Source organism: Canis aureus, chromosome 27 (genome assembly GCF_053574225.1).
Source record: "Canis aureus isolate CA01 chromosome 27, VMU_Caureus_v.1.0, whole genome shotgun sequence".
Classification (NCBI taxonomy): domain Eukaryota; kingdom Metazoa; phylum Chordata; class Mammalia; order Carnivora; family Canidae; genus Canis; species Canis aureus.
In genome coordinates this window covers 20,180,120-20,194,224 of record NC_135637.1, presented here as the reverse complement: position 1 = coordinate 20,194,224, position 14,105 = coordinate 20,180,120, and the positions used below count along the sequence as shown (strand labels likewise).

The following is a 14,105-nucleotide window of genomic DNA, read 5'->3' as shown; positions in this document are numbered from 1 at the left end:
TTCAGTGTATGTAATAAGCTCAAAAAATAGGCAAAATAAATATTAGTATTTTATGATGTGCACTTGGGTAGAAAACCTATAAAATAGAGCAAAGAAGATAAAATAGAGCAAGCAAAGAAGAAAGTATCATAAAAGCCAGGATAGTAGTTCCCTTTGTGGAAAAGACTAGGGACTGAGAGGGTCACAAGAATGACTTGTGGGCTTGGCAAGCTTCTGTTTCCTGACTGGATGGTATTAGCCATGTGATGATTGAACTCTACATTTTTGTTTTATGAACTTTGCTATATGCGTGTTATGTTTTACAATGAAAAGGGCTAGAAAGAAAGTGGGAAAGAGGGAATGTCCTCCAGGTCCTCTCTGATTTTCCCTAACCTTATTCTAAATCCAGTCTCATGCCTACATCTGCCCCAAGAAACTTGCATAGAGACTTTTCCTCCTGGTACACCAGTCCTTTATTTAATCAGTATTAAGTAGGTTAAAAAAGGACAACTCCCTTCCTTACCCCCATTATCTGACACCTTGAAGTCCTTTACCAAGCTTCCTGTGGAATTTATCTGAACTGTGAAGAGTATACAGTTTTTTTCAAGCCGTCATGTTACCTACTGTGTAATAGGTGCTAGTAAATAGTGAAAAGCCTGCTTCTTTAATGGAGGTGCAAAATCAGTAAATTTCTTAATTATCAATAATATGGTAGTGTGTTGTTCAGTATCTATTTCATGACCATATATTTAGCCTATAGCTTTGTTCACTAATTGCTAAAAATAATTTCTCTGTACTAATTTTTTCCGTCACCATGCCTCTTTCTCTCTTTTTTTCTTTTTCTTTTTCTTTTTCTTCCTTTTTCTTTTTTTTCTTTTTTTGAGACTGCCCTCGATCTCTGTGTTCCACTAGCTTCTTGCCACTGTTCAAAAGTGCCTGCCTTATCCCTAGATCTGCCTTGAAGAGAAAATCATCCTATTTCTTTTTTCTTTTTCTTTTTTCTTTTTTTTTTTTTTTTTTAAGATTTTATTTATCCATGAGAAACACAGAGAGAGAGAAAGGCATAGACACAGGCAGAGGGAGAAGCAGGCTCCATGCAGGGAGCCCGTCATGGGACTCAATCCCGGACTCCAGGATCACACCCTGGGCTGAAGGCAGGCACCAAACCGCTGAGCCACCCAGGCGTCCCTCATCCCTATTTCTTATGTTAATTTTAGCTTTAAAGGTAATGCCAGTTGCATTGGAGTAACTCCTCAATTATGAGGGCTCTGTTTTGCTATGCTCTGTTTTGTTTTGAAGTCACTGAAATGTGGCTGAAATTTCTGACTAATCAGCTCCATCCCCTTCAGAACCATTATCTCCAGACCTTTAGAAAGTACAGTATTGAAATTGTATACATTTTTTTAGTTAACATACTGTCAGCAACTAAAGGAACTTCCCTTGCCCTCTGACGCTGATGTTTGGTAAACTCCCTTGGGGCATTCTTTTATAAAACTAATGGAAGCAGCGTCTCATACCTCCACAGTTTAAAATCTGTGCTTTCAAAAAAAAAAAAAAATCTGTACATTCTGTCTTTCTAGAAAAGCTCTTTGTATTCAGTTTTGATTGCAGATTGAACTTCTAAAATTTAGATTTTTATAAACAAATACTTCTTTCATACCTGACTTACTAATCAGTCTTTGTTCTAGCCAGCCATTTAAATTTTCTGTCCATATTTTAAACCAATATAATTAATCTGTAGACTATATGATGTTTTGTTTTACAAAAGAGGAGGGTACAAGTGTGTGTTTTAAGATTTGTTTTTCCTCATATAAAAATTATTTGAGAAACCATTATTTTCTGTTGGGAAAGGCACCTGAAATGTAGTTTCCTCTAGTAGTTCTTTGACCAAGTGTAGAGTACTCAGATAAAACAACTAGGTGAATTTCATATAGAGTTTTGTCTCATAAATGTCCATAATACACTTTAAGATTGTATGCGTGCACAGGATCCAGGGGCCAAGTTTAACTGCAGTTCTGGTCAGCCATCTTAGAGAACATGTCTATCTTGAAACATAGGTCACTCTTCCTAAATTGAAATGCCCTATTCCTTGGGTGAATTATTTGACTTTTCTGCCTAGCCAGTGAGAAGCAATTTTGTTTTGTAGAAATATTTAATATTTAACAAAAATACCTAAATAGCTTTCTTGGGACAGGTAAATTTAAATACCAAAGAGCAGTTTTTATTTATTTATTTATTTTTTTTTTTTACTGGAGTTCAATTTGCCAACATATAGCATATGTTGCTCCTCCCGCCAAGTCCCCCCCCCCCCCAAAGAGCAGTTTTTAAGCATTAGTTGATGATTGCAACCTTTTCTGCCTAGTTATGTTCATCCTGGTCACATTATATCTTATTCATAGCCTTAATTTACTGAAAAGAAACATTTACTTCTGGCATTTCTTTATAATAGCTCATATGAATGTTTTTTCTTTGATTCCTCTCAAGAACTTTGTATCTCAGCAGGTTCTTGTGGAAGTAGATCGTACACAGATTAGTAATTTTTTCTTTTAATTCAGTGGTTATCAGATTGTGCCATGTTTCTCTTCTCTACCAGATACTTTATTATTAATGCTTCTCAACTCTGTATGTACAAGAAAATTTCAGGAGTTTTTAACAGGCCCTACTAACCCCCAGAGATTTCAGTTTCATTGATCTGGGGTTGGGCCTGGGCATTGTAATTGTTAAAGCTCTCCAGGTGATTCTGATGAATAACCACGAACTGAAAACCACTGTGCTAAATATTACTGTATCCCAAGTAATTGTTTTCTCCCATTTATCTCTTATTGGTTCCCATAAAATAATTTTTCTGATTTTTGGTTTTCAGGTGTCTTGTTCCCTCCACTCCCCAGCCCAGAGGTGTGATCCTCAGTGACAGTGGAGAAGAGTGAACATGAATAAATCTGTAGATGATGATAAGTTATTTTACTTAGTATATTTAAACCACCTCTTTTACCAAACCTGCACATGAGACTGCAAATGTACTCAAATTGACTAATGTGAATTTTTACTACCGGTTGTTGTTCCAGGTTTTCTGTTTTTGTTTATTTTTGATGGTCTTTTTTTTTTTTTTTTGGTGCCTTGTCAACCAGATTGTTAGCAGCAGGAAGTGGTAGTTCAGTTCAAAAGTATTTCTTGAGCACCTGCTATAATGAAAGCACCATGAAGAGAGCAAGAAGTTCATAATCTCAGTGGGAAGGAAAGAATCAAAGGACCTAGATGATCTATGTCTTATGTACTAACCCCTGCAACTGTTAATGTCTCTGAAGTAGGGACATAGCACCTGTTATTTAAGTCATTAATAGGTCCCTTTTTCTCTTTCAGGTATCCAAACTATTGACTCTACCCAGGCGCTGTTCCTTCCAATTGGAGCATCTGTCTCTCTCCTAGTAATGTTCTTCTTCTTTGACTCAGTTCAAGTAGTTTTTACAATATGTACAGCAGGTAAGTGAGTTTCTTCTCTATTCTTAAACATTAACCTTACAGGAAATTTTTTCACCTCTTCTTAATCATCATTCAAAACTTAATATTTATATACCCTGCTATGCAAGTTTTTCTTCTTAAGTCTGATTTTTACTCCCTACACTTCTCTTTGAACCACTGGATGATACACATATCATCAGTTTGGGACTGCCAGCATAGCCTGAATAAAAGGCCAGGGGTTTGAAAACTTGTGAGCTTTATGACACCATAGTAGGACCATTTTGACTGTGGCTCCTTGTCTGGAAGATTACCAGAAGGTCCAATGTGGCAGAGAGCAGTCATTGGCAACCCCCACTGATGTTTCTGTAGATAGACACAGTGATAATCAGTAATTGAACGGTCAGCCCTCTGATCAGTTTTTAAGTCAAGAGGTAATAGAGTGTATAAAACGTCAGCAAAATGCTGGACATGTCAGATCATACCCTGGCCTGCTGTTTCTCTTTTCGTGTTAAGATAGAAGAGAATGAGAACCCCTAGATGTCTCTGCTTTCCCCTACTTCAAATCAGGTACTTCTTCTCAAGACTTTATCTGTACAATGCTGACAGAAGACATTTTTCTTCTCTGGTTAACTAATTGTATCTGTTGAGAAAAGTTTTCTGGGCAGTAAGTGTTTCCATAAGTCATGCCATTTTTCCTATAGTTCAAACTAAACAAAAGTTAACTATATATTTTCTTTCTCTAGTTCTTGCAACAATAGCTTTTGCTTTCCTCCTCCTCCCGATGTGCCAGTATTTAACAAGACCCTGTTCACCTCAGAATAAGTAAGGACTTGGGATTTTCCTCTAAATTATGAATTTGTGTATGTTTTTATCTTATACTTGATAGCATTGTTAGAAGTCTAAATTTCTGGTATTGACTGAGCACACAAATACCAGAAGACTGGGAAGGGAGATGTTTGATCTTTAAGACTGGAAGATGGTATTTCTTTTTGCACCTTTTCATAGCAGAGGAAATGTAAACAAACTTAGGCAGTCTGAGTTGTTGAAATATGCTTCCTGCTTAGATTATTGAAAGATAAACAGTTTTGTTTTGAAGCACTGCTTTCATTCCTTTACTAGGGAGCTAATGGGATATGAAAATAGTGGTTGACTGAAACATTTTTGCCTTTCATCTTTGGTGACCTAGAGTATATACTAGCCACTATGGTCTAAACCCCGTGTATACACTTTTTACAACTTAACTCCTAAAGCCACTGCTCCATGGAAACAAAATGCTGTGCTAACAGAGATGCCATATGCACTTAGGAAACCAGGTACTTGGGGCAGCTGATTTTCCCAAGAATTCGTGATAACCAGATAGTTACTGCCATTTTATAAATATGTATTCATCATTGCCCAGTGGATTGAAGGTCAATACTTCATTTTGTTTTCCTCATAAGAACAGAATTTCCTGTATCATGTACTTTAACTCTCCAAAGATTGGCATTGTAACTTTTGTGTGTGTGTGTGTGTTGTAACTTTAAACTTCTAAACACCCATGTTGATAATTTTGGATAAAAAAGTATAGTATCAGATGGGTGCAGAAGTATAATTAATTCCTCTGCATATCTGTAGCTTACTCAAAGGAGGTTTGGATATTTTCAAATTCCAGATGTCTGGGTATAGCCTGCTTTTCTAATCTGACCATCATGAGCTCTGGGCATGAAGGACCAAGGGAGATTTTGGTTATTGAAATATGATATATTGCTATATTAGTCCAATAAATGTGTGTTTTCCAGGATTTCCTTTGGTTGCTGTGGGCGTTTCACTGCTGCTGAATTATTATCATTCTCTCTGTCTGTCATGCTCGTCCTTATCTGGGTTCTCACTGGCCATTGGCTTCTCATGGATGGTGAGTAACATATGAAAAGTTGAAGTTTTAATATAGTTTATATAATTAAATTTGTCCTTCCTTCCTTTGCTTTCTGTGTTTTAGTAATATTTCCTCTGGTTGGGCAGCCTGGGTGGCTCAATGGTTTAGCACCGCCTTCAGCCCAGGGCATGATCCTGGAGACCCAGGATCGAGTCCCATGTTGGGCTCCCTGCATGGAGCCTGCTTCTTCCTCTGCCTGTGTCTCTGTCTGTCTGTCTCTCTCTCTGTCTCTCATGAATAAATAAAATCTTTAAAATATATGTATATGTATATATACATATACTCTGATTACCATGAATATTAGATATTCTTAGGTGGTGTTAATATTGTTGAGTTTTTTATTATTTTTACCCACATTTTTAAGATATTTTTGAATAACAGCTTTTGAGGTATGATTCACGGTATACCATATAATTTACCTACTTAAAGTGTAAAATTCAGTGAGAGAGTTGTGCAGCCATCACTACAGTCAATTTTGGAGCATTGTCATCATCTACCCTCCAAACCCCATACCCAGCAGTCACTCCTCATTACCCACCTGAGCCCCAAGCATCCACTAGTCTCCTTTCTCTCTCTGTGGATCTGCCTCTTCTGGACATTGCACATAAATAAAATATACATTATGTGGCTGTGTGGCTGTCTCCTTTCACTTAGCATGATATTTTCAAGGTTCATTCACGCTGTAACCTCAATTGGTACTTCATTTCTTTTCTGGCCAATTACTGTTTGTTTGCATAGATATGCCAGTTTTATTTACCCATTCATCAGTTGTTGCCACTTTTTTGGCTATTATGAATAATGCTGCTATGAACATTCATGTACATGTTTTTATGTAGATTTTACTATTACATAAATGGAATAATACTGTTACATATATTACATACAAATATATGTGTGGAATATATTATATATATGTTATATACAATAGACTTTTTATGTAATGATATGTCTGTATCGTTAACATAAAGGTGAAAGCATATCCTTTTTAAAAATTCCAGAGCAGGGATCCCTGGGTGGCGCAGCGGTTTGGCGCCTGCCTTTGGCCCGGGGCACAATCCTGGAGACCCGGGATCGAATCCCACGTCGGGCTCCCGGTGCATGGAGCCTGCTTCTCCCTCTGCCTGTGTCTCTGCCTCTCTCTCTCTCTCTCTCTCTCTCTGTGACTATCATAAATAAATTAAAAAAAAAAAAAAAATTGGGATCCCTGAGTGGCGCAGCGGTTTAGCGCCTGCCTTTGGCCCAGGGCACGATCCTGGAGACCCGGGATCGAATCCCACGTCGGGCTCCCGGTGCATGGAGCCTGCTTCTCCCTCTGCCTTTGTCTCTGCCTCTCTCTCTCTCTCTGTGTGACTATCATAAATAAATAAAAATTAAAAAAAAAAATCTTAAAAAAATAAAAAAAAAATAAAAAAAAAAAATTAAAAAAATTCCAGAGCATTCCATTGTGTTACTTAACTGTTTCTGGACCTTTAGATTTTTTTTTTGTTTGTTTTAAGATTTTTATTTATTTATTCATGAGAGAAAGAGAGGCAGAGACATAGGCAGAGGGAGAAGGCAAGGAGCCCAATGCAGAACTCGATCCCAGGACCCAAGGATCACACCCTGAGCCAGAGGCAGACGCTTAACCGCTGAGCCACCCAGGAGTCCCCCCTTAGATTGTTTTTAACCTTCTGTTATAAATAACCCTGAGATAAACATTCTTGTCTCACCTCTGGGTACACATGTCAGATTACTTAATAAGATTGTTTCTATGGATGAGTTCCTAGATATGAAATTCCTAGATCAAAGGATTTTTGTTAAAAATTCTTTTTTCTCTATTACTGTACTGCCTTTCAGAAAGGCAGTAGCAGTGTACATTTCTATCTGTGGCACATGAGAATCCCCCTTGATGGGTGATGATAAGGATGAACTAAGAATGGCAGTAAGAGCTAACATTTATTGAATGATCTGCTTTGGGTGCTTTCCTGGGTGTTTACATGGATTATCTCATTTAGTCCTGAAAAACTCTTTGAAGGAGATACTTATTCCCACTTGACAGAAGAGGAAACAGGTTCAGTGAAGTCACTTATCCAGTCCCAGAACTCTTGTGTATACTTCATACTTCTCATCAGAATATCTTGGGAGGGACATTTCCAAAAATACCTCATTCTTTTCTCTCCTATAAGACATTTAAAAACTTTTCTTAAAAGACCCCGTAAGCGGGCAGCCCAGGTGGCTCAGCGGTTTAGCGCCGCCTTCAGCCCAGGGCGTGATCTTGGGGACCTGGGATCGAGTCCCACGTCGGGCTCCCTCCATGGAGCCTGCTTCTCCCTCTGCCTGTGTCTCTGCCTCTCTCTCTCTCTCTCTCTCTCTCTCTCGTGTGTCTCTCTCATGAATAAATAAATAAAATCTTTAAAAAAAAAAAAAAAAAGACCCCATAAGCATCTCCTCCTCCTTTTTCATTCAGTCCTTAGTCTCACTTTCACAGTTCACTTTTCCGTATCTCAAGGAGCTTATCTAACTGCTCTGCCCTACAAGGTCTGGTTGATTTTCTCCAGAAGAGAAGGAAATTAAAATACAAAAGACTATTTTATACGATCTGTAATACTATCTAAAGAATTTTTAAAAGGGAAATTTGAAAATCAGATATTATGGGTATGGATTGCACTTACTCCTGTTATCCATTCCAAGCAAGCACAAGACTAATCAAGACCTTAAAAACAGCTTTTTGGAGGCTCCTGTCCTCTAAGGCACGGTGCTCCCACAGCTCTGATGATGGCTCAACTACAGTAGAACTGTCACTCAGTGAGGTTGCAAATCAAGTTACCCCTTAGATTTATATACAGACCTTTAATGAGTCAGAATAGAAAGTAGAGTCAAAATCACCAGTGCCCTGACTGTGCAGTAATTCACATTTGCTGATGTCTGACAGGTTTGATCTCTTGTTTTAGCTTCTTAAATTGCCTTGTAAAAAAAACATTTCTGTGATCATGCTTTGGAATGTGTATAAGCATCCTGAAGTAAAATGTTTAAGGTTTTTAAGTGGTTACCAGAACTATTCAATTTCCCAAATCAAGTATCAGTTCTTTCGGTATTCGTACAGATTGGTATTTGATACTTAAGTGCTTGTAGAGGTTGATGAAGAATAACTTAAAAAGAAATTGCATCTGAAGTCACACAGGTTGCTTGCCCAGCTTATAGTAGAAGAGTGAATGCCTATTTTTGTATATTAGGCATTAAGAGTAATGATAAAGTACCAGGTTTGTGTATTTGAGTTTTCCTGAGATTAACTCTTGATTTCTGCAGAATGACTTACCCTAAAAGCATGTGGGTGATTTTGAAAGACGAATAGAGCCTAATCTCTTTTAAAAATCTGTGTTACAGAAAATTAAGGAGTCTTAGTCATGATAATGATTAGAGAGAGTAAATATTAGTCCAAATCTCATAGCTGTTTTTATGATTATATTCTTCAGTCTCACCTAAACTAGTGCCTGATGAGAAAACAAGCAGCACAGACATTTCTCCTCTATTACTTCTTTTTTTTTTTTTTCCTCTATTACTTCTGAACAAAAACTATTTAGAAATGCTGGTTAGTTGGTTAATATCTAAATCAGATTATTTCAGTCCATTAAAATGACTGTTTGGATGACTGTTAGCTATATACTCTTAAGAGAAACTGTTCTGTGCTGATGTCCTTAAAGAGTCCATTCCCATAAGTGTTACACATAAATGATCTCATTATACAAATATTATGTGTAATGAGAGGACAAAAGCTTCAGGTACTACTGTTTTAACTAGAGTAGTAGAAGACAGTCATCATCTTACCAGACTGATTAGTCAGTCTCTCAATGCTGGCAGACTCAAAGTCCAGATGATGACAGATGGTATTTAAACTACCTTGAAGTCTCTCGACCCTCTCTGAGTTTCTCTGTAACTCCACTAACTTTTTGTGGCTCTGCTTTCGTGGAACTCTTTATGCATGTGTTCAGATACACATGGTACTATTTACAGGTTTTGCTAAGGGTTTTAAGTTTACCAAGCTGCTGACCCAAAAAGATTAGATACCTCTCAAAGCAGCAAGCAGTGTGTTTATACTTTTCATCTCTACTCTCCCAAGCATTGCATATGGAACAGAAAAATACCTATTTTCTAGTAGTATGTCACTAAAAAAGAAAAGGTTGGCAATGGAAGGTGACATTCTCTTCAGGATACACTGATTTACACAGCCATCTGAAACACATACTTTAGAACAAGTCAGCAGGATTTTCCTTGTACTTCTACAGGCAGGGCCAGGGACAGGCTTACTAGACTAACAGAAGAATGGGATAAAGCAGCTCTCCCGTAAGATGGACTAGAGTCCATTGCCCTATAAGATTTCCTCTAGACTATAGAGTTAATAAAGAGCTGCCCATACAAGCTGCCCACTTTTCCCAGTGACCAATATCAGAAATAAATTTCCATCCTGAAATTCAGCTAATACAGCTAAAATTCTCTGAGGGTTCCGTGAGGCTCTCCAAACCCCACTTAACCCTAGCATGTAGGTGTTTACATAACCTTCTGTCATTATTGCTGGTCCCCAAACCTTACTTATCTAAGAGTCTCTTCTCCCTACCAGTTTGCACTGGTTAAACTGCCCTTGTGACCCAGAGTAGAGTTGTTCCTCCTCCCTGCCCCCACCAAAAAGGAGAACCTTTGAGCTTTCTTTGTTTCTCAGACTCTAATGTTTGAAGTGTGTGTGACTTGTTTTCTGCTATTACAGAAAATGTAGCTTTCTAGCCACAGTCTTTTAATGTTTTGAAATTTGTTCTTCTCTGACATGGAAATTATCTTTATAGACTTCTCTACAGAATCAGAAATCATCGTAGGCAGTGATAATTTGGTAGTAGAATTTTTTAAATGAATGTTTCTTAATGAAAGCCTGTTCTTTGAAGTTAATTGAGAGTGAAAACAGAATGATGAATGTGGTTGTTTTAAGGCAAGGCATGAAGTATGTTTTCAAGCTTATATACTAAAAAGTATTAACAGTAAGAAGAGACATCAGCATGTTCTTGAACTAAATATAGAGTTCTTTATCTACTTTCACTTTCATCTGGCAAATTAACCTTTTAAATTTGGGAAGCCTTAAAAAAAAAAAAATAAATAAATAAATTTGGGAAGCCTTGAAAGAATTTGGCCAATGGGTGGTTTGGTACATTAGCTAAAAGCTGATGAATCTTTTACACACACATTTACCATTCAAGGATTGTAAAACCAGATCCACAGTATACATCCACTGACCAGTTCAGGGACCAGAAGAGTCTTGAACAGATACCTAGTCCAGTGCTCTCATTTAATACACTTGTTACTAATCTATGGTTAGAAAACACGCAGTGCCAAAAATCTAGTAATTGATTTATTTTCTTGTTTTAAAATGCTAGAATGTGGGGCAGCCCAGGTGGCCCACGCGGCCTTCAGCCCAGGGTGTAGTCCTGGAGACCCGGGATCGAGTCCCATGTCGGGCTCCCTGCATGAAGCCTGCTTCTCCCTCTGCCTGTGTCTCTGCCTCTCTCTCTGTGTCTCTGATGAATAAATAAAATCTTTAAAAATAATAATAAAATAAAATGCTAGAATGTGGCATTTCATCCACATAGGGCTAAGATAAAGGATCTATCAGGGGATCCCTGGGTGGCGCAGCGGTTTAGCGCCTGCCTTTGGCCCAGGGTGCGATCCTGGAGACCCAGGATCGAGTCCCACGTCGGGCTCTCAGTGCATGGAGCCTGCTTCTCCCTCAGCCTGTGTCTCTGCCTCTCTCTCTCTCTCTCTCTGTGTGACTATCATAAATAAAAAAAAAAAAAGGATCTACAGATCCTACAGAATGGAGTGCAGGCTACTTAAGATCTTACAGGTTACCTGTTCCTTTTCATGAACATTTTGGCTTGGATGGGATCATCGTCTTTGTCCCTGGCCCTACTGGTTGTGGAGGCAGAGTGACAGATTATATCAATAATACGTTGAAAGTAATTCTAGATCACTGGCTAAGATTAATAATTTATTTCTCGGGCAGCCCGGGTGGCTCAGTGGTTTGGTGCCACCTTTGGCCCGGGGCGTGATCCTGGAGATCCGGGATCGAGTCCCACCCCACGTTGGGCTCCCTGCATGGGGCCTGCTTCTCCCTCTACCTGTGTCTCTGCCTCTGTGTGTGTGTGTCTCTCATGAATAAATAATTAATTAATTTAAAAAATATAATAATTTACTTAACACTTTTGGTTAATTTACATTTAACCAAAAGATTGTTGGTAAAACTATTTGAGAGAGTCTTGAGTTTTCTCAAGCAGCATGGAATGAGGGAAAGTTATCACACTTCTTCATTTTGGCTTGGAAAAGTCCTGAGGAGGATGTAAGATTTTCTGAAGAGTTATTTAATGAAAGCATGAAGAAAAAGAGAGGCAAACTGGAATGAATATTTGAGGGTGTGTTTCAGGGATGTGACAGATTGTGGCACTATCCGTTTGGGGGTAGGAGTGATATTTAACTCTCTGAAGGAGTCAGAAAGGGTGCATTCTGCCTTCTCACATGTGGGACTCACAGCACAGTGGGGACGCTTGGTATGACTGCAATAGGGTATATCGCTCAGCTTAGCTGGAGAGGAAGGAGTAGGAATGGGAGCAAAGGAAGACAGACTCTGAGGCCTTACCATCCTGTGAGTTGTGCCCGAGGCTATAGGACTTATAATTAGACTAGATCCATCACAGAGTAAGGAACCTAGTACCATATTCAGGAAACAATGCAAAGTGATAATTTCCAATGGCGGTGAAGAGTAAGCAGGAAAGACACAGAGTGGGAAAGGACGCACTTCAAACTAGGGAGGCGTAGGGAAGCATGGACAAATTGTGCTGTGACCACAAAGGGTGGCACCCAGAATGGCTGCAGAGTGAGTGGCTATGTGATGAAAGACTGTGATAAATTGAAAACAGACCCAGAGTTTCTTGTTTGGAAGATGAGAGATCTAATGGCATTGTCTGAGTCATGGGAAATCCTGTCACTGAGCAGTTCTGTCTTGTCCATGGGTGGTTTCCTCTCAGGTGGGGTAGGATCAGCAAATGAGTGGCAAAGCAGCAGTGGATGCTTAGACCATATGGCCTGTAAAAGCTACTGCCAATTTAGGATTAAGTGACTGAATGTAATTGAAAAGTTCTAGAATGGACCAGTCACCTGTATGTGTCACAGAGGCAATTACATTTAATCTTGGGAACCTATCCTTTTGCTTGTCTGTCCCTTTGGTTACCATATCCCTCTTTTAGTTATCAGTTCCTTGACCTTCACTGGCCACAGCCTGTCCCTTGTCTGTCCATCTCAGGCCTTGATTTCTTACTTTGTTCTCTTGATGTGCTTTGCACTCCACATATGCACTTGTAAGTTCCTGAACAGATCACTTCTTGTTCCCCTACCACCAACACCCCTGCCCCTGCCCCAGGGGCTTCCCCCCACTGACCACTGTGTTCCTCAAGCCAGCTGAGCTCATCCCTGCCCATGTCCTGTCTATTGATTCACAGCACAGCCAAATATTTATTTCCAAAGATAATTATAATGGAAAATCTCATTATTAAAAAAATGAGTATGGGTTGATTGTATTAGGGACCTTGGTTCTGTTTTCATAAATTTCTAAAAAATTAAAGGAGATCCTAGTAAAAGGAGCATATCCTAGATTATTATAAAAATCAGAAATTATGTTTGACCACATCTCTCCAAAACACATACTACAGTGCACACCATGGAGACCAGCAAATACTTGAGAACAATAATGACAGGGAATAGAGATCGTTTGTTCTTCTTCCCAGTTTTAGTGCTATCTTCCAGGGATGGGAATAGCAATCCATCTCTTCTTGTGTGTGTACAACACTATCCCCACAGTAGTAACTCATCAAATATTAGTTGAATTGATGTGTCCGGGGTCCACCAAATTGCTATATTTACCCACTTAGCTACATGTATTGACAGTTTACCACCAGTTGTTTTTTTTGTTTTGTTTTGTTTTTTGAGATTTTTTTCATGCTTGGATGTTCCTTTTTTTTTTTTTTTTTTTTTTTAAGATTTTATTTATTTATTTATGAGAAACAGAGAGAAAGACGCAGACACAGGCAGAGGGAATAGCAGGCTCCACACAGGGAGCCCGACATGGGACTCAATCCCGGGTCTCCAGGATCAAGCCCTGGGCTGAAGGTGGCGCTAAACCGCTGAGCCACTTGGGCTGCCCCAGTTTACCACCAGTTCTATTAAAATGATATCCATCTGTAATATGGCCTTACTTGCTTTTCTTACCTTCCTTAGAATAATTTGAAATTTAAACTTGACAGAACATAATTTTCCATTCATTCAGCAAATATTTATTGAATGCCTATTCTGTCAAGTGCTGGGGCTTCACAGAAAGAATAAACCATGGTTTCTGTCTACCAGGAGAACCCAGTGAAGAGAATAAACTCACTTGTATATAAATACTTGCACTATTACAGAATGGATGAACAAGTTGAGAGAGATTCAGAGTTCTTTGGCATCACAAGGGGTTGGGTAGTGAATCTGATTAGATAAGGAAAGACTTTTTGAAGAGGGCCTTCTGTGGAGAATAGGAAGGAACATAGTGATGTTGAGAGGTATGATCATATTTAGGTGGCTAGAGAACAGAGCCACAGCATTGCACACTGAGGGTGGGGACTTGCACAATGAAGGGCGCCTTCCCTTAAGTCCCTGTCATTGCCAAGTTGTTGGACCTTCATCCCACTACGAGAACCCATGGGAAGTA

General features: G+C 38.9%; 1 protein-coding gene across 4 annotated transcripts in view; it reads left to right on the top strand.

Annotated features, from left to right (window-relative positions):
• SPPL3 (signal peptide peptidase like 3) overlaps positions 1-14,105 on the top strand; it is a 140,095-nt gene that overhangs the window by 119,895 nt on the left and 6,095 nt on the right. For 3 of the 4 annotated variants that reach the window (XM_077875935.1, XM_077875934.1, XM_077875933.1), the window contains 3 exons: positions 3,340-3,459; positions 4,182-4,260; positions 5,217-5,329. In XM_077875935.1, coding sequence (XP_077732061.1) covers positions 3,340-3,459; positions 4,182-4,260; positions 5,217-5,329 — 312 coding nt within the window. Of the gene's footprint in view, positions 1-2,893; positions 2,931-3,339; positions 3,460-4,181; positions 4,261-5,216; positions 5,330-14,105 lie in introns of those variants that run through there. The other variant, XM_077875936.1, reaches the window with a different exon arrangement.